This window comes from Jaculus jaculus, chromosome 12, assembly GCF_020740685.1.
Source record: "Jaculus jaculus isolate mJacJac1 chromosome 12, mJacJac1.mat.Y.cur, whole genome shotgun sequence".
In the NCBI taxonomy this organism is placed as follows: domain Eukaryota; kingdom Metazoa; phylum Chordata; class Mammalia; order Rodentia; family Dipodidae; genus Jaculus; species Jaculus jaculus.
In genome coordinates this window covers 13,878,482-13,903,054 of record NC_059113.1, presented here as the reverse complement: position 1 = coordinate 13,903,054, position 24,573 = coordinate 13,878,482, and the positions used below count along the sequence as shown (strand labels likewise).

Genomic DNA, 24,573 nt, shown 5'->3' with positions numbered 1-24,573 from the left:
CACCGCGTCTTTTCCAGCTCCCGCTTCGTTCGCGATGCGCCTGGAACGCGCGCAGCTCGGGTCTGGGAGCGCTCCCTTCACTGGGGCCATGGAGGCACCGGGATCCGCGGCGCCCGCAGTCTCCAGGAGCCGGGCCAGGCGCCCTCGGGGGGTCCCCGGGCCAGCCCCAAGTGCCACGCCTCGGCTCGGGGTCCGCCAGATCCCCAGGCTTGTAATCGTTCAGGCGGTCGTCCTGCTGCTGCTACTGCTGGTAAGTCTGGCCCGGGACGTGCGCGCCGCTATGCGCCCGGAAGGGAGGACCGAGAAGTGGGGAACCTGGCGGGAACGTCCGGGATTGGGCAGGTGTCGCACACGTGGGGCATACCTGGAGAGGCCACGACCAGGTCCCCGAGAAGGACCCAGCCGGGAGCGGAGGAGAAGAGCGGATAATCCTCGGGTCTTGGCCGGCGCTGGGAACGCGGGGTGGGCATCGCAAGTTCCTCTGCCACAGCCCGGCTGGATGATGACAAGTTTTCCTCAGGGCCGGTGGCACCGTACCCTGTTGCAGGGACAATTTGCTTGGCTTTGATTCCTTCAAGGCCAGCCAGCTGGGAATCTGCGCGGCTCTCCCTACCCGGAGAAGCGGGATGGAAAGAGGAGTGAGCGGCAGCTAAAGATCTTAACATTCACCAGGCTGAGACGCTCCATAGTGAATTCCACGTCAGCCTGGGCTAGATCGAGACCCTACCTTGGGGAAAAACAAAACCACAACAATGACAATAATAATAATCATGAAGTAATAAATAAACAAATACAAATAAAATCCTAAAAATCACTTCTTTAATCCCAGCCCTCGGGAAGCAGAGGTAGGAGGATCGCTGTGAGCTCGAGGCCAGTCTGAAACTACAGAGTGAGTTCCAGGTCAGCCTGGTCTACAGTGAGACCCTATCCGCCCCTCCGAAAAAAAAAAAAAGATATCAAAAAGTGTGTGTGTGGGGGGTGCTGGAGAGATGGCTTAGTTGTTAAGGCGTTTGCCTGCAAAGCCAAAGGACCCTGTTTCTACTCTTGAGGACCCACATAAGCCAGATGCACAAGGGGGCGCATGTGTCTGGAGTTCCTTTGCAGTGGCTCGAGGCCCTGGCGCGGCCATTTTCTCTCTCTGCCTCTTTCTCAAATACGTGGGTGTGTGTGGGGGTGTGGGTGTGGATGGGCCCAGCAGTGGAACTGGGGGCCAGGCTGGAAGTTCCTAAGTGCATATTTTATTAAGGGAAAAGTTATTTTTCCTATTTCGTTTTCTCATTCTCGAGTGCCATTTCTTTTCACCTTTTGTCTTTAAGCTGGTCTTCCTTGGATTGTGAAACAAAATTTCTCTTCAATGTAAGCGGGGAAAGTCTTGTCTCGAAGAGGTATTGCAGTGGCTTTGTTGGGAAGCCATAAAAAGAGCATTCTATTCATGCCATATGTGGAGGCTACTGACGAAAGATTGGTCAAGTCTGACTTTTAGTTAAATAGATGTGTGTTAGAGTTGTCCACTGGAGCCTAGGTGACCGACACAGCTATGCTGTTGCCGGAGGCCTGGATTTTCCCTCTTCCCCTGCCAAGTTCCTGTGTTGTACATACAGCTCAGTAGGTCAGGGTCAGGCAGGGTTTCTTCTCTCCAGCACCTCCCTCCCTCCCCCCCCCCTCTCTCTCTCTTTTTTTTTGTTTTTTTGTTTTTTTGAGGTAGGGTTTCACTCTAGCTCAGGCTGACCTGGAATTCAGGGTGGCCTTGAACTCTGCCTCCCGCATGCTGGGATTAAAGGCATGCACCACCACACCCGGCTTCCCAGCGCTTCTCTTTATATTACCTTGGGGAGGGCATCACCGGTGGGGCCTCATGTTTCTGTTAATTTGGTGTGTTCAGAGGTGGCATTGTTTGTTGCAAATAAATTGTCAGCTGTGCTCCCTAGTGTGCTGGTAGATGGCGGTTGTTTTCTTAAGTAAGAGATGGAGCCTTGCATGGTGGCACAAGCCTTTTGTCTCAGCACTCTGGAGGATGAGGTAGGAAGATCGCTGTGAGTTCAGGGCCAGCCAGTTCGCGTTGCTAGTAGAAATCACCCATCTAAGAGCAGCTTCTGGGAAAAAGAGGTTTATTTTGGCTTGCAGGCTCGAGGGGAAGCTCCATGATGGCAGGGAAAAACGATGGCATGCACAGAGGGTGAACATCACCCCCTAGCCAACATAAGGTGGACAATTGCAACAGGAGAGTGGGCTAAACACTGGCATGGGGAAACAGGCTATAGCACCCATCAGCCAGCCCCCAACAATACACTCCCTCCAGGAGGTGTAAATTCCCAAATCTCCATCAAAGCCTAAGAACCCTGGTTCGATTCCCCAGGACCCACATAAGCCATATGCATAAGGGGGCACATGTATCTGAAGTTTGCTTGCAATGGCTTGCGGGGCTCCTTCCCGCACAGGTAGTGCCGAGGGAAGGACCAGGCCTGCTGGTTCCTCCCTAGGGGTTGAGGGGATGATGAGCGTCGGACGACTCAGAACCTCTCCTGGCCACCGGAGAAAAACCACACTGAGTCGGGAGTCTTTGCAATGCAGGAACAACTCGCTTTATTACTCTGAGCAGTTGCCTATATCAGGTTGGGGATGAAGGCGGGGATTTTAGGGTGGGAGAAGAGGTAAGGGCCAATAGTAAACTTTAACTATTGAAATGGTAATTACAATTACCAGGAGGAAGTAGCAGGCCAGAAGCCCTTAGGCATCCTGCTGAGTCATAGCTGGCCAGAGACAGGTCGCCAAACTTTAGCTAGGCTCAGGAAGTTCCACTAGACCTCACGCCTAGGCCTTTCAGGGCCCAACATCGGCTAGAGGCCCTGACATGCCATTTTCTCTTTCTGTCTACCTACCACTTTCTCTCTCTCTGTCTCTCAAATGAATAAATAAATAAATATTTTTTAAAAAAAGGAGGTGGCTTAGCTGTTAAGGCATTTGCCTATGAAGCCTAAGGACCCATGTTCTACTCTCCAGATCCCACTTATTCCAGATGCACAAAGATGAGGCAAGCCCAAGGTCGCACATGCCCACTAGGTGGCGCAAACATCTGGGGCTCAATTGCAGTGGCTGAGGCCCAGGCATGCCAGTTCTCTCTCTGTGTCTCACTCTCTTACTCACTCTCTCTAAAATAAATAAATAAAAACATAACTTAACATTGTGGGTAATGATTCTAGTAATCAGAGTACACTTAAATATGACAGGCTTTGTTCTCAGCCTATTATATATTAACATATCCAATTCTCACAATACCCAAACTATGTAGGAAGCCTTTTTATCCTTGATTAATTCACAAGAGCATTGGGTAGCATCTGGGCAGAGCATGGGTGAGCCTATGTGATAGAGAAGGCTACACCAACTGGTTTACTGGTCCTGCTGGTTGTCCACAGGGGGATTACTGGGTGGCCCTCCTTGAGGCTCACACTCGCTAACAGCATGTTTAGCGAAGTAACTTCCCAAGGACCAAGACGGTGTTCAGAGCTAGCCAAATGCTTGTTTCATACTCTAAGAGTCTTTCTACCAAGAGCCCAGACAAGGGTCCAGAGAGATGTCTTACAGGTGAAGGCGCCTGCCTGCAGAGGCTAACAATTGGAGTTCGATTCCCCAGTACCCAAGTAAAGCCAGATGCACAAAGTAGTGTATGCATCTGGAGTCTGTTTACAGTGGCTGGAGGCCCTGGCATGCCCATTCACTCTATCTGTCTCTCCTCTCTCCTTCTTTCTCTGCTTGCAAATAAATAAAAATATTTAAAAAGAGAGGGAGGGGTACCTGGAGGGATGGCTTAGAGGTTAAGGTGTTTGCCTGCAAAGCCAAAGGACCCAGGTTTGATTCCCCAAGACCCACATTAGTCAGATGCACAAGGGGTGCACGCATCTGGAGTTCATTTACAATGGCTGGAGGCCCTGGTGTGCCCATTCTCTTTCTCTCTCCCCCACTCTCCCTCCCTCTTTCTCTGTCAAATAAATAAATAAACTTAAAAAAAAAAAAGGAGAAAGAGAGACCAAACCAGCAAATGAAACAAACACCAGAAATAACAAAGACTGGGGATAAGCCGGTGTGTGGAGTATGCATGTGTGTGTGCATGCATGTTCATATTGTGTGGACACATGTGCCCCCTTCATTTATCTAGTTTTGTTTAAGCAGTTATTTCCTTATTAGGCATTTTAAAAATTGGTTTCAGTGTTGCATGGTCACAGCTGTTTTATTACCTTGTTACATTGTTGTCTTGCTATGGTTACAGTATTGTGTTGTCAGTTGCATTGTTTTGTTACACGTACAATCACGGTTGCATTGCTGTGTTATAGTTACAATGTTACAGTCATACTATCGGCTTGCTTTAGTTACATTGTTGTGTTGCTGTTGTTATGTTGTCTCGGTACAGTTGCATTGTTGCGTTGTTATGGTTACATTGTTACATTTGCTTTGTTGCAGTTGATCTGTCAGATATGTTGTCGCCCTGTGTTTGAGTTCTTTTTCTTATCTCTGAATATACCTGACAAAAAGCAGCTTAACAGAGGAAGGGTTTATTGAGGCTCACAGTTCAGAAGTAAACAGTTCATATCAGTAGGAGGAATAGGATTGCTTTCTGGTTTAAAATTTTTCCTGGGCTAAAGAGATGGCGTAGCGGTTCAGGCGTTTGCCTGCAAAGCCTAAGGATCCCGCTTCGACTCTCCAGGACCCATGTGAGTCAGATGCACAAGGGGGCACATGCATCTGGAGTTCGTTTGCAATGGCTAGAGGCCCTGGTGTGCCTATTCTCTCCCTTTCTCTCTCCCTCTGTCTTTCCCTCACAAATAAATAAATTAAAATATATTTAAAAGATGGATAAAAAGCGTTAAAAAAATTTTTTTTGGTTTTTTTTTTTCGAGGCAGGGTCTCACTCTAGCTCAGGCTGACTTGGAATTCACTATGCAGTCTCAGGGTGGCCTTGAACTCATGACAGTCCTCCTACCTATGCCTCCTGAGTGCTGGGACTAAAGGCCTGTGCCACCACACCCAGCTCAAAATTTTTTTTTACTATTCTTTTCTACCATCTGAATAAGAATCTTACCTTTTTCTTTGTTTATTTGCTTTTTGTTTTTTTCAAAGTAAGGTCTCACTTTAGCCCAGGCTGATCTGGAAGTCATTATATCGCCTCAGGGTGGCCAGAACTTACTATGATCCTCCTACAGAAAGGCCTGTACCACCACACCCAGCAAATCTTGTTACTTAAGAGGCAAATAGATGAAATTGGAGCCCAAACAAATGATTGACCGTGCTGGAAGGGAAGCAAGGGGGGGAGAAGAGAAGGAGGGAAAGAGAAAGAGAGGATAGAGCTCAACCAGTGTTGTGAAATGTTCTTACTTAATTGGAGACAATAAGGAATAAGAGAGTTGATAATGAGAATATGAAGAGTTCCTATAATTCAATAGCAAAAAAATTAAAAAATGAGCAAGGACTTTGAATGAGACATTTCATCAAAGAAAAGGTGAAAATGGCCATATTCAATATCACTAGTTGTCAAGAAAATTGTAAACCCAAACCAGAAGGAAATGTACTATCTTACACCTATCATAATGTTCTATCAAAAAATAAGTAACAGGACTGCAGAGATGGCTTAGTGGTTAAGGTGCTTGTTTGCAAAGCCTAAGGACCCAGGTTCAATTCTTCTTCTTTTTTTTTTTTTTAAGTATTTTTAATTGTTTTATTCATTTACTTTTTGTTTATAAAGAGAGGGAGAGAGAGATGGAGAGGATAGACATGCCAGGCCTTTACCTGCACTCAACAAAGTCCAGATGCATTTGACACTCTGCATCTGAATTTATGTTGGCAGTGAGGAATTGGTCAATGGGCTTTGCAGGCAAGTGCCTTAGTCACTGAGCAATTTTGCCAACCCCACACCTTGCGTTATCACATAGGTACTGAGGAACCAAAGTCAGGCCCTCATGCTTTTATGTTACTCACTTTACCCAGTTAGCCATCTGCCAAGACCCTTAAAATATTTTTAACAATCATTTTTTAAGATATAATTCTTACATGCATAACATCTTGTATCAATTACCTACATTAGAAATTGAATAATCACTGGGCATAGTGGCATTTCCCTTTAGTTCCAGCACTTGTGAGGCAAAGATAGATCACTGAGAGTTAGAGACTAGCCTGAGACTACGTAGTGAACTGCAAGTAAGAATGAAGTGAACAAAAACATGAGGCTAGAAGAGAAACATTCAAACATCCAAATTCTACTCCTGGCCCACTTAAACTCATGATCATTTTGATTCCATGAGGTTTTCAGTCTTACGTTAAAAATCTCCATAGTATTAAGCAAATAAAATATTACTCAAAACTCAAAAATCCATCATCTAAATAAAGACACCAGAAAGTCTATTAACTTTGAGCCTTATAAACTCAAAGTATAGGTACTTATTTCCAACACACAATGACACAGGGTAAACATTTCCATAGCAAAAAAAAAAAGGCATACCATGGAAATATTGAAGCAATATAAATGGGAAAACAATTAGGACAAACATCAAATCTTGCAGCTTTACATTGGGAAACTAAGCAAAAAAAATTTACTAGTCTCCTAACTAAAACCCTCTAGACATGAACGTTAGCTTTGCTGGAAAAATCAAACTATAGCAGCATGAGCAGCACTCTGAGCAGCAATTCCCAGAAAATTGGAGTGGCTACAATGAAACATTTTTCATTTTCATAGTCCCATTTTTGACATGATAGGGTTTCCACACAAGATCTTCAAAACGTCCATTAGTTGTAAGTTAGCAATCTGAATTCCTTGGCTGCTTGATGACCCCTCTCTCCTGCCTTTGTTGGACTTGCAAAAGCAATATAAAATGAGTGACAAAATTTATAAATACAGGAAGAATGAAGCCCACTTTGAAGGACAATAATAACATAAAATGATGCTTATACATCTTGAAATTCAAAGCTTCTCTAATTTCCCGTGCCAGAGAACAGATGATTTCTTTCAAGTTCAACATCACTCTAGTTCCCAGGAACTGGTCACAAGACAAGACACAAAATACTCACAAAATTTCTTATGCCCGACATTTCATTCTGCTTTTAGCTTGTTCAAACATATCACAATTGCCCATGAAGCTTTGGTTACATTACCATATGACTCAAGTTAAAGTTTCAAAATCATTCCATATACTTCCCACAAACCAATTCCAAAAGAAGAAAGTCAACATATTTCAGAAGTTGAGTAAGTGAAGACATAAAGAATAAAGTGTATGATTTTTTTTCAGATTCGTAAATATCACCTGCAAGCAATCTCTGACATGAAGATAGTACTAGTTTGCTCATGGGTTTTCTTTCTTTTATTGTCAATATATATTGTCATTTCAGGGGAAAAAACAATTGAGTTTTTATTTTGTAACATTTCAGTTGTACAAATGTTCTCATGTGTCAAATGATATATGACTTTCGAGTTAAAAATGGCCATGGGTGTTCTCTCTCTTTCTCTCTCTCTCTCTCTCTCTCTCTCTGGAGATACATATGTATATACATATACATACATTTCTTGAGTTCTGTAGTAGGTAAACTGTGAGTTTTGTTAGCTTGTTCACATTCATAGGAATTCTGTTTTCATGATTTCTCTGCTGCATATTGAGAAGAGGAATTGAATTTTTCACACATTCATTTCTATGGCTTTTAGCTGGTAAAAGTTCTCGGAGGTATGTTTTCCAGATTCATGAGTTGTGACTCATAAACACATTTTGACTTCTATACTGGGTAAATTGTGAGGTTTGGTAGCTTGTTCACATTCATCAGAATTCTGTTTTCATGATTTCTCTGCTACATATTGAGAAGAGAAAGGGAAGTTTTCACACATTCATTACATTCCTATGGTTTTTATCTGGTAAAAGTTCTTAGAGGTATGTCTTCCAGATTCATGAGTTGTGACTTCTGATAGAAAGCATTTCAACCTACATTACTTTGATAAGGCTTATTATCTACAAAATTTCTCTGACAGATGAGTTTTGACTTATGGAAGAAAGGTTTCTCAAAATCATATATACATATATACATACATACACACACACACACACACACACACACACACACACACACACTCATGACTTCACTGATGAATAGTGATTTGTGACTTCCAGCAGAAAGCCTTACCACATTCATGTGGCTTCTTACCTGTTTGAATTCTATAACAATGTTGGCCATGGCCAAGAAAACATTTCAATCTTCATTTTGTCCATATGGCTTTTGATCTGAATGAATTTTTTGATCCCTATTGAGACATGTCTTGAAAGGAAACTCCCATATCCATTATATTCATTTGAATTCATTTGAGTTCTCTGATGAATAGTAAGTGATGGCTTGAAGATGAATTTTTCCCACATTAATATGATTTCTCCTAACTGTGAGGTCTGTAATGCACAGGGACCTGTGACTGAGATCGCTACTTGACGACAAGTGTGATGTAACTTGTGATACAAAGCATTCTGGCATTGTTTGAAATCATCAGTCTTTATCCAGTACATTTTCTGCTCACTTTTTAATTCTGGAATACTCTGAATTGAGTCTTCTTTTACACGCCATGGGGCAAGTCTATGCTCCAACTTGAAGATCCAATCTGGTTTGGTTATACAATTCCCCAAGAACATCAGGCTGGCGTAGTTATCCAGCATCACATCTCTGCAGAGTTTTCGCTGAACATCCAGGTCCTGCCCCTCTTGCCAGGTGAAGTCCACAGCTATGTCTTCAAACGACACCAACTCCTTATGTTGGTCAGGAGGTGATGTCTGCCTTCTGCTCATGCCATTGTTTTCCCCTGCCATTATGGTGCTGACCCACAAGGCGGCTGAGCTGGGCAGTCCAACCATGACTATCTCTAGGCTAGAGAGTCTGAGTGCACGAGGCTGGCGGCCTCAGCCATCCTGGTCTGGCACTGGATGCCTCAAGGAATCCTAGAGAACTTCTGGTTTTCATTCTTTGTTAGAAAGCTGATGAAGCTGGTGGAGCTGGGCTCAGATGTCCATGAAGGATAGCTTGTCTACATCCTAGGGTATAGTGTCCTCTCTTGATCCCACTGCAGCAAAGTTTCACAGGAAATTTTAAATTTCTATTGAAAGCACAGCCACCGTGTGTCCCACGGTAGCAGGCAATGAGGGACAATCCCATGAAATTCCCAAGCCCTGGCATCAGCTTCCTTCATGTACAGTAGGCTAAGCTCCATAGGCCACTGTTCTCCTAGGTCTTATGGTCCCGGAGGAAGGCTGGTGGACTGAAAAGCAGGTCTAGTCTCCACAGAACAAGCTTTTTTTATAAACTCATGCCATGCTGAAGCCACACCACACTGTCCAGCAGGGAATAATTACTCCATTAGATTCCTGCCCTGGGTCAGGACGTCACATTCAACATTTCTGGCTTCCTGGGCACCCTCCTCCTAGCCCTGAAGCACATTGGCACAGGCCACAGTCTATGACCCAAAGTCCCCAAACTCCAGAGAAGGAAATGACCCGAGTGCAAATCCCAGGAGGCAGTACAGGTTCAATTCTTGAAGCCAGATGCGCAAGGTGTTGCACGCGTCTGGATTTCATTTGCAGTGGCTAGAAGCCCTGGCATGCCCATTCTCTCTCTCTTTCCCTCTTTCTCTGCCCCTTTCTCTCTGTTTCAAATACAAATAAATTAAAAAAAAAATAAGTAACAGGACTAGACATGGTGGTGCACACCTTTAATCCTAGCACTGGGGAGGCAGAGATAGGAGGATCACTGTGAGTTCAAGGCCACCTTGAAACTACATAGTGAATTCCAGGTTAGTCTGGGCTAGAGGGAGACCCTGCCTTGAGGGGCGGGATGTAACACGCCAGGTGTGGTGGGGCACACTTGACATGTAGTTGGGAGTCTGAATTAGGAGGATTGAGCCTACGTGATCTACAGGCCCTGACTCAGAAACTAAATAAGATAAATGACTAATAGGTGTAGGGAGCGGGTGTGGCAGACATTCCAAGATGGTGCCCGGGACGGCTGCCAAGTCGTATGATTTGCACCTGACTTCCTTATACACCCCTGAATAGCCACATCTGCAGTGAGCACTGTGCAGACTCGTTGCTATGCAAGATCAGACCCTCTGACGTTTTACTGACGTGAGCCTATTGAAGAGACTTATGTGGCAGACTCTGAGTGGTGCAGGCTAGGGATTTAAGGACGGACTTGGAAGGGCTCGGGGTTCATTCTTTTCTTTCTTTGCATGAGGTTAAGGTTCCTGAATAAACTGCTTTGAGAAGAACGTTGCGTGGTGTCGTTCCTTTCTGCTGGTCGGACTGAGAAGCGACAAATAGGTTTTGGTGATGATGTGGAGAAAATGGATCCCTTGGTGTTGCAGTCCGGTTCGCATTGCTGGTAGAAATCACCCAACCAAGAGCAGCTTCTGGGAAAAAGAGGTTTATTTTGGCTTACACGCTCAAAGGGAAGCTCCACGATGGCAGGGGAAAACAATGGCATGAGCAGAGGGTGGACATCATCCCCTGACCAACAGAAGGTGGACAACAGCAACAGGAGGGTGTGCCAAACGCTGGCAAGGGGAAACTGGCTATAAAGCCCATAAGCCTGCCCCCAACAATACACTCCCTCCAGGAGGCATTAATTCCCAAATATCCATCAGCTGGGGAGCTAGCATTCACAACATCTAAGTTTATGGGGGACACCTGAATCAAACCACCACACTTGGGCTGGAGAGATTGCTTAGTGGTTAAGGTACTTGCTTGCAAAGCCTAAGGACCCAGGTTCAATTCCCCAGTACCCATGTAAGTCAGATGCACAAGGTGGTGCATGCATCTTGGAGTTGGTTTGCAGTGGCTGGAGGCCCTGACATGCCCATTCTTTCTCTCTCTCTATCTATTCCTCTCTGTCCCTCTCAAATAAGTAAATAAACTACAATAAAACATTTTTTAAAAAGCCGGATGTGGTGGCACATGTCTTAAAGAAAAAAAGAAAAAGAAAATGGATCCATTGTGCCCAATTGGTGAATATATGAGTGGTGCCAGAATTATGGAAAATATTATAGCAGTCCTTCCAACAGTTAATATAGGATTGTCATACGACCCAGCAATTCTCCTTTTGGGAATATACATCAAAGAATTGAAAACACATTTCTGTACACCTATGTTCATAGCAGAGTTAGAAGCAATACAACTGTCTACAAACAAATGAATAAACAAAATATGGCGAATACAATGGAATGTTACACAGCCTTTTAAGGGAGAGATATCCTAGTGTGGTACGGTGTAGATGAGCTATGAGAATATTGTGGTAAGGGAAATAGGATGGTCATAAAGAGATAATGTATGATTCTACTTACATGAAGTACCTATAATAGTCCAATTAATAGGAACAGAACACAGAATGCTGGTTGTCAGGAGTTGGAAGATGGATGAAGGAATGAGTAGTACTTTATGGATGCTGATGTTCAGTTTTGCAAGATGAAAAGCATTCTGTGTATTGGTGGTCCAGCACTGTGAATAAATGTATTTAATGCCACTGTCCTCTGTATTTGAAGTGGTTATGTTAAGTTTTATCTTCTGTCTATTTGACTATAATTTTTCTTTTTTTTTTTTTTTTTGAGGCAAGATCTCACTCTTGCCCAGGCTGATCTGGAACTCACTCTGTTGTACCCCAGACTGGCTTTGAACTCCCAAGTACTGGGATTAGTCATGTGCCACCACACCCAGCTCCACAGCACATTAAATAAAAAGCATTTGTGTGCATAGGAGAAAGAAAGAGAGGGAAATTCAATATATGTGAATAACTTGTAGAATGGAATAAGATAGTATATTAGAATATGCCTTTTTGGTTAATGGAACGTAATTTTAAAAAAATTATTTATTTACTTATTATTTATTTTGGTTTTTCAAGATAAGGTCTCACTCTAGCCCAGACTGATCTAGAATTCACTATATAGTCTCAGAGTAGCCTCAAAATCATGACATTCATCCTAACTGTGCCACCAAGTGCTGGGATTAAAGGTGTAAACTACCACGCCTGGCCAGAATGTGATTATTTTATTATTTACTTATTTGTGTGTGTGTGAGAGAGAATGGGCATGCTAGGGGCTCCATCCACTGCAAATGAACTCCAGACACATGTGCCACCTTGTGCATCTGGCTTATGTGGGTGCTGGGGAATTGAACTTGTGTCCTTAGGCTTGCAGGCAAGCACCTTAACTGCTAAATCATATCTCCAGCCAGCCCTGGGATGTGATTTAAAAAAAATAATGTTTTTATTTATTTATTTGAAAGAGACCAAGAGAGAGAGTGAGTATGGACATGCCAAGGCGTCTTGCCCCTGCAAAATGAACTCTAGACATATGTGCCACTTTGTGTATCTTGCTTCACATGGGTACTCAGGAGTCATAGTCAGGCCATTAGGCTTTTCAAGAAGGCATCCTTAACGACAAAACCATCTCTCCAGCCCTAATTTTAAAAAGAAAAGAAAAAGAAAAATTTTACACTATCTGAACAAAACCTTTTTTTTGGGGGGGGGGTGTTTGAGGTAGAGTCTCACTCTAGCCTAGTCTGACCTGGAATTCACTATGTAGTCTCAGGGTAGTCTCAAACTCAAGGTGATCCTCCCACCTCTGCCTCCTGAGTTCTGGGATTAAAGGCGTGCACCACCATGCCCAGCTACAAAATCTTTTTTTAAACAAAGGAGTCAGGAGAGTTTTTCAAGTTTATGTTACTTGGTTAGCTCTAAGAGAGAACACAAACAATAGGTTTGAAGTTTTAGAAGTAGGGAAGGGTCCATGTTCTATTCAGTTTTAGAGGCTAGGAGAGGGCAGCAATGAGACATCTTGTGATGGGTGAGATTTAAAAACCAGCCCCGGTTTTGTCTCCACAGAGCCTCACTAATCTAGTGACAGCTGCCACACTTCCTGATCAACCAGCTGCTACACAGGGGCAGAGCCCCCCACAAATCACTTGTTTACCAGGTAAATTCCAGATTGGTCACTCTTCCCCCCACCTTGTCTCCATGTTCTTCTAAATCTTTTGTTTTGCAGTTCCTAGTTCGTTCAAATGCTAAACACACCTGGGGATGGTGGTACATGCTTTTAATCCCGGCACTGGGGAGCTTGAGGTAGGATTGCCTATGAGTTCCATATCAGCCTGGGCTAGGATGAGACCCTGCTTCAAACAAAACAAAAGCAAATGCTAAATTCAGGGTCATGAAAGTTTGCCAACATGTTTTCAATGAGTTCAATAGTCTCTGTACTTGCATTTAGGTATTTGATCTATTTTGAGCTAACTTTTGCATATAGTGTCAGATAAAGGCCCAGCATGTTTTTGAAATATGTTACTTGAGAGAGAGAGAATGGGTGCACCAAGGCCTCCTGTCACTGCAAACAAACCCCAGAAACATGCCCACCTTATGCAGGTGGCTTTACATACTAGGAAATCGAACCAAGGTCCATAGGCTTTGCAGGCAAGTGCTTTAGATGCTGGGCCATATCTCCAGCCCCAGCATCTTTATTTTACATGTGGCTGTCCAGTTGCAGCTGTCCTAGTACCATTTGTTGAAAACACCCTTCTCTCCCAAAAAATGGTCTTGATGCTTTGGGTGAAAATTATTGAACATGGCAGGCATGGTGGTGTACTCCTTTAATCTCAGCACTTGGGAGACTGAGGTAGGAGGAGTTGCAGTGTTAGCAAAGATGATTGATTCAGATTACCCAGAGGAAACTGGACCATGACTTTTGGTGTATGTCTTTGTCAGTGAGGTGTGTTTCTTGATGGCAACAAATAGGTGGGTCTTATTTGTTCACTCCAATAAGCTAGTCTACATCTAGTTTGAATCAGATGCTCCCCCCATAAACCCATGAGTGTTGAATGCTTTGTTCCCAGTTGATGGCAACTTGGGAAGTGGAGCCTTGCTGGAGAAAGTATTGTAATAGGGTGTTAAGGGGCCCAGGAATGTCCTAGGTTTGTTTCTAATTTTAATCAAAGAATTGATTTTTTTAAGGACTAAAAAGGATAATTATTAAAGTATCATATTTATTGGGGAAAGTATAAAGCCAAAGAAAGACACTCTTGTGGTTAGAGATCCCATGTGGAGGACCTAACAGGTTGACTGCAGACATGAACTCTCCTTAGAGGGCAAAAAAAGCAAAACAAAAAAAACAAAACAAAACAAAAAAAAAAAAACAGCTAGGGACTGATAAGGGTTTAAACAAAAGCTGTAACAAGTGATATCTCTGGGAGATTGGAGAGGCAACTCTTCTAAGGGTTTGACCTGTGCAGCATATTTACACACATACACACTTGGGTATGTGCATGTGTGTACATACGCACACGCATACACGAATTACTGCTTTTCCTGGAAGCACAGTACTATAAAAAAGAAAAAGATATCTCAAGCTGGGCATGGTGGCACACATTTTTAATCTGAGCACTCAGGAGGCAGAGGTAGAAGGATTGCCATGAGTTTGAGGCCACCCTGAGACTACACAGTGAATTCCAGGTCAGCCTGAGCTAGAGTGAGACCCTACCTTGAAAAAACAGAAATAAAAAAATAAAAATAAAAAGATGTCTCAAAGGAAAAGTGCAACAAGGAGCGGCAGCGTCTGGAGCTCACAGCTGCCCATAACCCTCCCCAAAGCCCACTGGCCCGGAGGAGGCCTGCGGGAGTTAGAAGACCAACTTTTGCACACTACCATGGAGACCCCGAGTGATGGAGGGGAGGCCTTTGCCAGTCCTCTGCTTCTCGGCTCCTGATTCTCCTCCACCTTGCCTTGGGCACCAAGTGGCTACCTTATCAGAAAGGAGGATGAGCCTGGGACTTTTACCTGGGAGGATGATGTCTAAGATAAGTATCACCTGCTGAAAAGTGCGTGTGTGTCAGGGACTGAAGGGAGGGGACAAAGGAAAGGAGGGTCATGTTGGGTAATGGATCAGGAGGCACGTATGCTGTTATATGTGTGTACATGTGTTACACATATGTATGTGAAAACCCAAATTATAAAAACATTCTAAGGAGCTAGAGACTTGGCTGAAGGCCTAAGATGTTCCTTATCATAATCTTGTTTAAGGTGGGATGCCTATTGATGGGAAGCCCTGTCATTACTTACCAACGGTGGTGGGGAGAGGCCCATGTCCCACAGAAGCAAGAGACACTAGCCTTGGGCTGGAGGGATGGCTTAGCGGTTAAGGCATTTGCCTGCAAAGCCAAAGGACCTAGGTTTGATTCCCCAGGACCCATGTTAGCCAGATGTACAAGGGGGCGCATGCATCTGGAGTTTGTTTGCAGTGGCTGGAGGCCCTGGCACGCCCATTCTTTCTCTCTCTTTCCCTCTCTCTCTGTGTCAAATAAATAAATAAAATAAAAATATTTTAAAAAGAGAGAGAGACAAGCCTTATAACAGAGCGATGTCCCCTCTACCCCTGCTACCCCAGTTCCTAGCAAACACCTAGCAATTTCCCTGTGTTTCCCCAGCTTTTAAACAGCTAGTCATCAAATGGAAAAACAAAACAACACTAAGCCTAAGTCACAGCGAATAGGGAGAGAAGGGAAAGAGGAAACATGAATGATTTTCTACCAGGATCTTGCACAAACCTGGAGTTCTCCAGAAGTTAGGACAGGCTGGGTGTGGGGTATTGGGGAAAGAGACAAAAGTTCCTGAGACCTGGAAAAAGAGGTAAACACGTCACAGAACTAGATGAGAGTTTCATTAGGCTGTCACTAAAAACAGAGAGGCGTGATTACTATTTCCAGCCAGTTTTCCCATCACAATAGTTAGGTTACAAACCAGAGTAGTGTTGGTCTTGAGCCAGACTCACAGAGTCCCCTGGCCTTGGTCCTGGCCCCAGTAGAGTGTCTCTGCATTGCTGCTCCGAGGCCATTTGATCTCAATATTTTTCAGGATCTTATCATGTAGGGTGACACACTGGTTCCTTAGCTTTGATATGATAAGCCGGAGGCTGATGTATTCCTTCTCATCAATCTCTGTTACAGGGCAGCGATAGTCCTCCACCTGGGATATTTAGCTATTTTAGACACCAATTTGGCTCTTGTAATATAATATCTAGAAATCTGGTCCAGATAAGATGCAGCTTCCCTCTCAACAGTTCTTAGCTCAGCAACTGTTTCTTCCTGAATAGACACCCCAAAGTTGTTCCCATCTTCTATTCTGGGAATTAAGAGCTGTACCTACATTTTGAATGTGCTACATTTCTCACTCAGCAGCCTGACCTCAAGTTTCATGTTCTCAACGATGTCCACCAGCTGCTGGTTGCTTGTCAGCATCCCATTGGGCATCACAAACACCTTGGTTCCTTGGAAGCCTTCTTTTTAAATTTTTTTTTAAAAATTTTATTTATTTGGGAGCAACAGACAGAGGGAGAAAGAGGGAGAGAGAGAGAGAGAATGGGTGCAGCAGGGCTTCCAGCCACTGCAAATGAACTCCAAACGTGTGTGCCCCCGAGTCCTGGGGAATCGAGCCTTGAACCTGGGTCCTTAGGCTTCACAGGCAAGCGCTTAACCGCTAAGCCATCTCTGCAACCCGGAAGGCTTCTTGACACTCATGCAGCCACACTTCTTGCAAGTGGGACCATCTAATCCATCATGACTGTTGGTGAGAAGGATGGGATCCAGGACTGGAAGTTTCATGTCTGAGTGGATCTGAGTTAGGTCATGGATGTTTAGAATTGGTTCCTTCAAAAAAAAAAAACAATCAAGTTCTTTTTTTTTTTCTTTCTTTTTTTTTTAACAATCAAGTTCTAACAACTTCTTTGGGAAAAAAATTGTTACCAAGTCTTCTGCCTCACTTGTGATCTGCTGCCTGAATTAACCTTAAGCTTTACTTCCTGATCCACCTTTAGCAACGAGGCCTTGGCCAGGGTGGGTCGTTATCTGGTGTCTGCTCCGTTGTATGCCAGAGGTGCCCTGGGTTCCAGGGAGGGGGCCGGAGGGAGCTGAGGAATCTCTGTGCCCTCGCTGGCTTTCTCACTACTTGCTCATTCCCTGCCTCCGTGCCAGGTGGCCAGCTGTCCACCCGCCTGCCCGCTGCCTGCTTAGCTCACTCGCTTGCCCTTTGGCTTTCCACCAGCTTTATTTTTGTTGCTCAAAATTGTTTTAGATATTCGAGGTTTTCTGTGCTTCCAAATGAATTGTTGGATCTTTTTTTTTTTTCTATTTCCATGAAGAATTCCATGGAATTTTGATGCGGGTTGCATTAAATGTGTAGATTGCTTTTGGTAAGATTGCCATTTTCACAATATTGATTCTTCCAATCTGAGAACAAGGGATGTCTTTCCATTTCTTCTAGCCCCCCCCCCTTTTTGGTAGGGTTTCACTATAGCTCAGGCTGACCTGGAATTCACTATGTGGTCTCAGGGTGTCCTTGAACTCACGGCGATCCTCCTACCTCAGCCTCCCAAGTGCTGGGATTAAAGGCGTGTGCCACCATGCCAGGCCCTCTAGCCCACTTTTTTTTTTGTGTTACTATGGCCACTGAACCTGAATCTCAACGTGTGTCTTGCATGGGCCAGCAGTGCTGGTCTAAGATGTATGTTTAGCCTATGTTGAAATGAGACCAGATAGCATGGATCCCGCTGAGATCACCAGAGGTGTCCCCAGGCCTCCTCCTGCCAGCTCTGGCAGTTTCCTTCACCAGCTTTCTCTCCTTCCTCAGGCCAGTACCTCTTCAGATACGGAACGTGTAAGCCATGCATAGATGGTAAGAGTTACACCAACCAGCGTAATATGAAGGCATGCATACCGTGCAGCATCTGTCCCGAAGGTATGGAACAGGAAGGTCTTGTCCCACAAATTGTACTGGATGTGACCACCGAAACCTCAATTCCAGTCCAACTGTTCTTTAACCTGCTTTGCTCCCTACTTGTCTTTGATTCAATGGGATATTTAGTTTTTACTTTCCATTTTTGAAAATGTCTGCTTGTGTGTGTGCATTGCGCGTGCGTGCGTGTGTGTGTGTGTGTGTGTGTGTGTGTGTGTGTGTGTGTGTATGCCCTTGCGGCCCCCATGTGCTCACCTGCAGCAGGGTGCACTCACCCGCAGTGGATGGCGTGGAGTCTCAGGTACCTTGATTGCCTGATTTGGTTTTGAGCCTGAGTCTCTTTATTGAATGTGGAGCCTACAAGGCTCCAGAGATTCTCAGTCTCTGCTGTCCTGTGGGACTGGGAGATCCATGGGGCAGGGAGACGAATGTGCCCTGGGAGGGTCAGTCGGGTCCCTTGCATGTGTTGTCTGGTCAGTTACCACTACTGATTTGTAAACTCAGCACAGGCAGGGCAGTGCATGCTGTAACAGGCCCTGTCACTTTATTGGAACCAAATACCTGACCAAAAGCAATCAAAAGGGTTTTAATTTAGCTGACATAGTCTGTCCTGACCCGCAAGTACAAGCGCCATCACCTTTTTCTCAGTGTAGACTATCTTCTGTCTCCTTGAAAACCTAATCCTCTTCTTCCAGGCTCTGGGCTCTGGCATGTGAAGGCTCTTGTACATTCTGTGGCTCCTTTTCCCCCCTCCCTCCTCCAGCAGAGCCAGGTTTTTGAGAAGTTACCCAAAGGTGCATCTCCTTCCAGGAGCTCACAGGTTCTTCCTCCTTCCTTCCTTGTGTCTGACCTTTCGTCTAGAAGATTTTTCCTCCAAAATCTGATGCACGGAGTAGAGAGTTGTGTTGCTTTTGTATGACCGCGTACAGGGCCCTCTGAGGGGAGCTATTCCAAGTGCATTGCTGTTACAACTGGCTTCTTGGAACTACTTCTTGAATTCAAAGGGTCGGAGGCTGTGCTTTGATGATCATGCTAACCAGGGAAACTCATCCGCCAAACTCTTCTGCCTTTTCAGATACCTACCAGAATGTGTCGTGCACCACAACCCGAGACACAGTGTGCATCTGCAAAGCAGGCACGTTCCGGGAGCAAGATTCTCCTGAGTTCTGCCGGATCTGCACTGAGTAAGACACCAGGACCCAGGGGACTCTGCCAGCCCAGGGAGAAGCCCAGATGACTCAAGCTTCCTTGTACCCCTTTCTCTCCTCTGATTTCATAGATTCCACCATCCACACAGGGTATAACCACAATAAGTGAGTCCTCTAGGTCAGGTCCATAAGCAGGTCCTTCAGACTCCCCTTCCTCCTTCACCCACATATCCACTGTAGCAGCAATCCCTTCCCAGCCTTCCCCACCCTTTCTTTTTCCCTTGCCCATAGGAAGCTATGACTTAGAGACCATGATGCCTTTAAGACCCCTAGGACATACATTAACTCCTTTTGAAAAAAAAAAAAAAAAGAGGAATGAGTAGCATAGAGTTGGCTTATATTCTTTTATGTATCCGTATTGAGATAAATTTTAAATATTTTGTTTATTTATTTATTTGACAGGGAGAAAGAGGGAGAGAGAGAATGGGTGTGCCAGGGACTCCAGCCACTGCAAATAAACCCCAGACGTGCGTGCCCCCTTATGCATGTGGCTAGCGTGGATCCTGAGGAATCAAACCTGGATCCTTTGGCTTTGCAGGCAAATGCCTCAACCACTAAGCCATCCCTCCAGCCCTAGAGATAAATTTTAATCTTTCCTTGTGCAGGCACAGGCCTATGAAAACAAAAATGCCTATTGCCTAGGCTGAGTGTGGTGGCGCATGCCTTTAATCCCAGCACATGGGAGGCAGAGGTTGGAGGATCGCCGTGAGTTCGAGGCCACCCTGAGACTACATAGCGAATTCCAGGTCAGCCTGAGCTAGAGTGAGACCTTACCTCAAAAAACAAATCAAAACAAACAAACAAACAAAATTGCCTATAGCTGACAGAAGGTATGATAAGGCCATATGTGTAGCTCCCTCAGGGGGTTCCCATAGGGACCTAGCCAGCCACACTCCAGACCTTCTCAAGAAGACATATCTTGAGCCAGGCGTGGTGGCGCACACCTTTAATCCCAGCACTTGGGAGGCAGAGGTAGGAGGATCAGCATGAATTCGAGGCCACACTGAGACTCCATAGTGAATTCCAGGTCAGCCTGGACCAGAGTGAGACTCTACCTCAAAAAAAGAAAAAACCAAACAAACAAAAAAAGGACATATCTTGACCCTGTTTGGGGCTTCAGAACCACTAGTTAATTAACTTTTCTCGTGACCACCGAGTGTTTGCTATGATTGGTAGGAAGGTTGGTGGTATGAAAGGGGGCGTTGTGCCAAGGGGTGTGGCTCAGTGGTGGCCACAGAGGGGTCCCTTTCCTAGATCAGGGTCTCCCTGCAGCCAGACTCTCTGTCAGCACACACTCTGCCGAGGAGGGAGAACTGCCTCTCCACCCACAAGGCTGCTAAGTAAGATCCTTCCCGAGACAGAGGACAAAAGGGTCTAGGACAGGGGGACCCACCAGACACGAGGAGCCTGTCCTTCCTGTCACACCTTCTCAGGGACATTGCGCAGCGGGGGTGGCTTTCCTTTTACCCCATCTGGCAAGCCTCTCCACCCAGAATCCTCTCAGTTTTTTTCTCTGTGTGAACCCAGGTGCACCGACAAGGAGATTGAAGCGTCTCCCTGTACTCCGGGGAGTGACCGCAAGTGTGTTTCTCCTGAATCAAATGCCAATGTCACTGAGGACTCCTTAGCTCCTGAAAACTCAGACATCATCTACCCCATTATTCTAGTTGTAGTCCTAGTGGCTGTTGCTGGTCTCTGCTTCATTGCCTATAAGCTGTATAAAATGAAGAGAACACTCTGTTTAAGGATACTTGGGCAGGTAAGTGTTGGCTCAAAGTGGGTACACCAAGCACTCTCTATGCCTTCCTGCCGTGCTCCTACCCCCCCCCATATGTCTTTCTCTGCATCCCGACACCCCTGTGTCCTCTGTGTGTGTGTGTGTGTGTGGTGCACATTTGTGTGCAAATGCTTGCTCATATATGTGCCAAAGGAGGATGTCAGGCAATCTCCTCTGTTGCTCTCCTGCCTTATTTCCTTGACACGGGATCTCTCCCTGAGCCTGGAGCTCATGCTGTTTTATTGGTTAGACTGGCTGAACCAGCAGCCCCAGAGATCCCCCTGTCTCTGCCTCACTCAGTGTTGGGGTTACAGGCATGTGCAGCCATGCCTGGCAGTTTGTGTGGGTGTTGGGGATCCTCATGTTTGTGCAGCAAGCTCTCTTACCTGCTGAGCCCTCTCCTCAGCGCCTTGAAGCTGTCTTTAAAAGTCAGAATTAGAATTTAATCTTACCAAATCCATCTCCAGCTGGTGTGGTGGTGATTGCTGTTTTCATTTCCTTATTTCACCTATTGATGCAAGACACTATTTTTTAAAATATTTTTTGTTTATTTTTATTTGTTTATTTGAGAGCGACAGACAGAGACAGAAAGAGGCAGAGAGAGAGAGAGAGAATGGGTGTGCCAGGACCTCCAGCCATTGCAAACGAACTCCAGATGCATGCCCTACCTTGTACATCTGGTTTACTTGGGTCCTGGGGAATCAAGCTTCAAACCGGGTCCTTAGGCTTCACAGGCAAGCACTTAACCACTAAGCCATCTCTCCAGCCCTACAAGACATTGTTATTGATCAAAATACCTGCACGTGTCTTGAACCAAACCTTGACTTTGCAAAGCTCTTTCCTCTACAGTCTCCTACTGGGTCTCACAAAGCCTGGGAAGAGGGACTGTTGAATGGGAGGCAGAACAGCCCTGGAGTAGAAGTGCTCCGTGTTGACGGAGTGATGCTTATACATGGGTGTAGAACAGAACACTTTAGGTGAGCATTTACTACTCCAGGGGACCACCAGCGCCCAGAGCCTTCGAAATACTGAGGCAGGAAATGTATCTTGTCCTCAGAGACACCTTAAGGGGAAGCTGCCAGGGTCAGGCCTGGATCCCAGGTCTTCTGATTCTGATCGGACCATCTCCATTCTCCTGCAGAAGCCATGTCCAACAAGGAGGAATCCATCACATGGAAAGGACCCTAGTTGCGTAAATATTTTGTGTGAGGCAGTCATGCAGGAGCCTAGGGCGTGTTGTGCAGTGGCTGTCCTTGCAGCTGACAGTGCTCTGTCACCAGAGTCGATGTCAGGTGCAGAGCCCCCTGGGCTGCTGCTGCTGAATGAACTTGGCTATCACAGACCCCCTTCTCCATCTTCTTTTGTGCCCCCTGAGGCCCTCCCCAGCTGCTCATTTTGTTGGCATCTTCTGGTCCTTCCACTCTTCCACTATCTTCCCTCCTCCCTTGTAACTTAGCACCCCCTGATGGCCTCCATGGTGAATGTGCTGGCCTGCATGACACCCTACTGGGCCCCAGGATCTGTTGACGTGTAGCCGGGCCAAGTTTTGATGGGCTACAGTGTAAACCAGATTTCAGAGGCTTAATGCAGAAATGAATGGAAACTATCCCTTAGATAATTTTTGTTGTTGTTGTTTTCGAGGTAGGGCTTCACTCTAGCCCACACTGACTTGGAATTCACTATATAGTCTCAGGGAGGCCTTGAACTCACCACCTCTGCCTCCCAAGTGCTGGGGTTCAAGTGTGCGCCACCACACCCAGCTTGGATAATTTTTCAAAGTATTGGTTATATGATGAGATGATAAACTTTTTTTATCCTTTGCATCGTCCAGTGTCTTATCAAAAAAGAAACTGTTTGCTTTCTTTTACTGCCTAAGCGAGGCTGTTAGGAAACACCCATAGGGCTCATGATCCTGTCTCTGTGGTTTCTCAGGATGGAAGGTGATGTACGTTTTGTGCAGGGTTCATTTACTTCATCATAGCCCAAGAGTGTCAGCTGTTGTTACTTTACTGCTGGTCTGCTTTTCACTCTGGTCCTTTAGTGCCATCTAGCGACAGCCGTCGAGAGGTCATCCACCTCTGGGCTCTGCTTTCTACCGATGGCTGTATTGGACCTGGCTCACAATGAGCCTAACAACTTCCCTCTGGTGACATGCTGTTGTGCTCTCTCCCTGTGCCTCTCTCTGGTCCATGTCACACTTTGCTTTTTATTTTCCCCACACTGCCCATGTATCTTCCTGGCTAGGCTCCCATCCCTCTCCTGGGGCTGGATTCTTGGTGACTGACCCTGTGTGCAAGAGAGGTGCTGACAGTTGCATGGAATAGCAGAAGAGCTCATTCGATTCCATCTTGGTTTCTAGACCTAATTTAGGATTCCCCACCCTTTGTGGGGTGCTTCCAGCTTACCTGTCCCCCACATTTCTGTCAGCTAGCCCTGGGGCTGTTCTTCAGTTACCATCATCACATTATGCTTTTGTTTAATTTTTTAAAATTTTATTTATTTATTTTCAAGGAGAGAGAGAGAGAGAGAAGACAGGCAGATAGGATGGGCGCCAGGGCCTCCAGCCACTGCAAACGAACTCCAGACACATGTGCCCCTTGTGCATCTGGCTTACGTGGGTCCTGGAGAATCGAACCTGGGTCCTTTGGCTTTGCAGACAAATGCCTTAATCACTAAGCCATCTCTCAGCCTCTCTTAAAAATTTTTTTTTTTGCTTTTCAAGGTAGGGTCTCACTCTGGCCCAGACTGACCTGAAATTCACTATGGAGTCTCAGGATGGCCTTGAACTCACGGCGATCCTCCTACCTCTGCCTCCCAAGTGCTGGGATTAAAGGCATGCGCCACCACGCCCGGCACTTGTATTTTTTTTTTTTTTTTTTCATTTGAGATGTAATGAAAGAAAGAAGCAAATAGAGAATGGGCACACCAGGCCCTTCAGCCACTGCAAATGAACTCCAGATGCATGTGCCACCTCTGGCTTACGTGGGTCTTGGGGAACCAAACTTGGGTCCTTTGGCTTTGCAGACTAGTGTCTTAACTGCTAAGCCATCTCTCTAGCCCATATTATGCTTCAAAAAATTTTATTTGCAAGCAGAGAGAAATGCGGGGAGAGAGAGAATGGGTACACCAGGACCTCCAGCTGCTGCGGACTCCAGAGGCATGCACCACTGTGCATCTGGCTTTATGTGTGTGCTGGGGAATTAAACTTGGATTGTTAGGCTTTGCAGGCAAGCACCTTAACTGCCGAGCCATATCTCCAGCCTACATTGTGCTTTTTTTAAATCTTAGGCCAGCCTCCTACGGAAGAGGAACCTCAATGATGATGATCCCCAAGTGATCAACTCTCAAACACAGGACACAGGAGATGGCCTGGCTCAAAGGTTGCTGTAGTGCTTCAACCAAAATGTATTCGTGAGCACCTGGCAGTGTGGCTTGGAGGAGCGGGGCGAGAGGGATGCCCAGGACACAACTGAGAACCACATGGGCTCCGGGAATTTCATCCATCAAGGGGAGATAGATGGCCAACTGCTCTGAGTGAAAGAACACCTCAAGGGGACTTTGTGCCTCTTTGTCATATATGTATATGTATATATTGGTTTTTCGAGGTAGGGTCTCACTGTAGCCCAGGCTGACCTGGAATTCACTATTTATTCTCAGGGTGGCCTTGCACTCATGGCGATCCTCCTACCTCCGCCTCTGCAGTGCTGGGATTAAAGTCCTGTGCCACCACGCCTGCCTTTTTTCTTTGTCATATTTTAAGAGGCATCATCTTAGTATATGTGTAGTTACTTGTATTTGCCTTTATAGTATGTTTATTATAC

General features: G+C 45.5%; 1 protein-coding gene and 1 pseudogene across 1 annotated transcript; one reads left to right on the top strand and one right to left on the bottom strand.

The window, feature by feature from the left end:
- The first annotated feature begins 36 nt into the window (after positions 1 to 36).
- Positions 37 to 24,546, top strand: LOC123453657 (tumor necrosis factor receptor superfamily member 10B-like). Its single transcript, XM_045131051.1, has 6 exons — positions 37 to 250; positions 12,877 to 12,967; positions 17,663 to 17,770; positions 18,843 to 18,951; positions 20,503 to 20,734; positions 24,041 to 24,546. The coding sequence occupies exons 1-6, from the start codon at positions 89 to 91 to the stop codon at positions 24,140 to 24,142; spliced, it is 804 nt and encodes a 267-aa protein (XP_044986986.1). The 5' UTR covers positions 37 to 88; the 3' UTR covers positions 24,143 to 24,546.
- LOC101601458 lies at positions 15,806 to 17,204 on the bottom strand (annotated as a pseudogene).
- Positions 24,547 to 24,573: the final 27 nt, after the last annotated feature.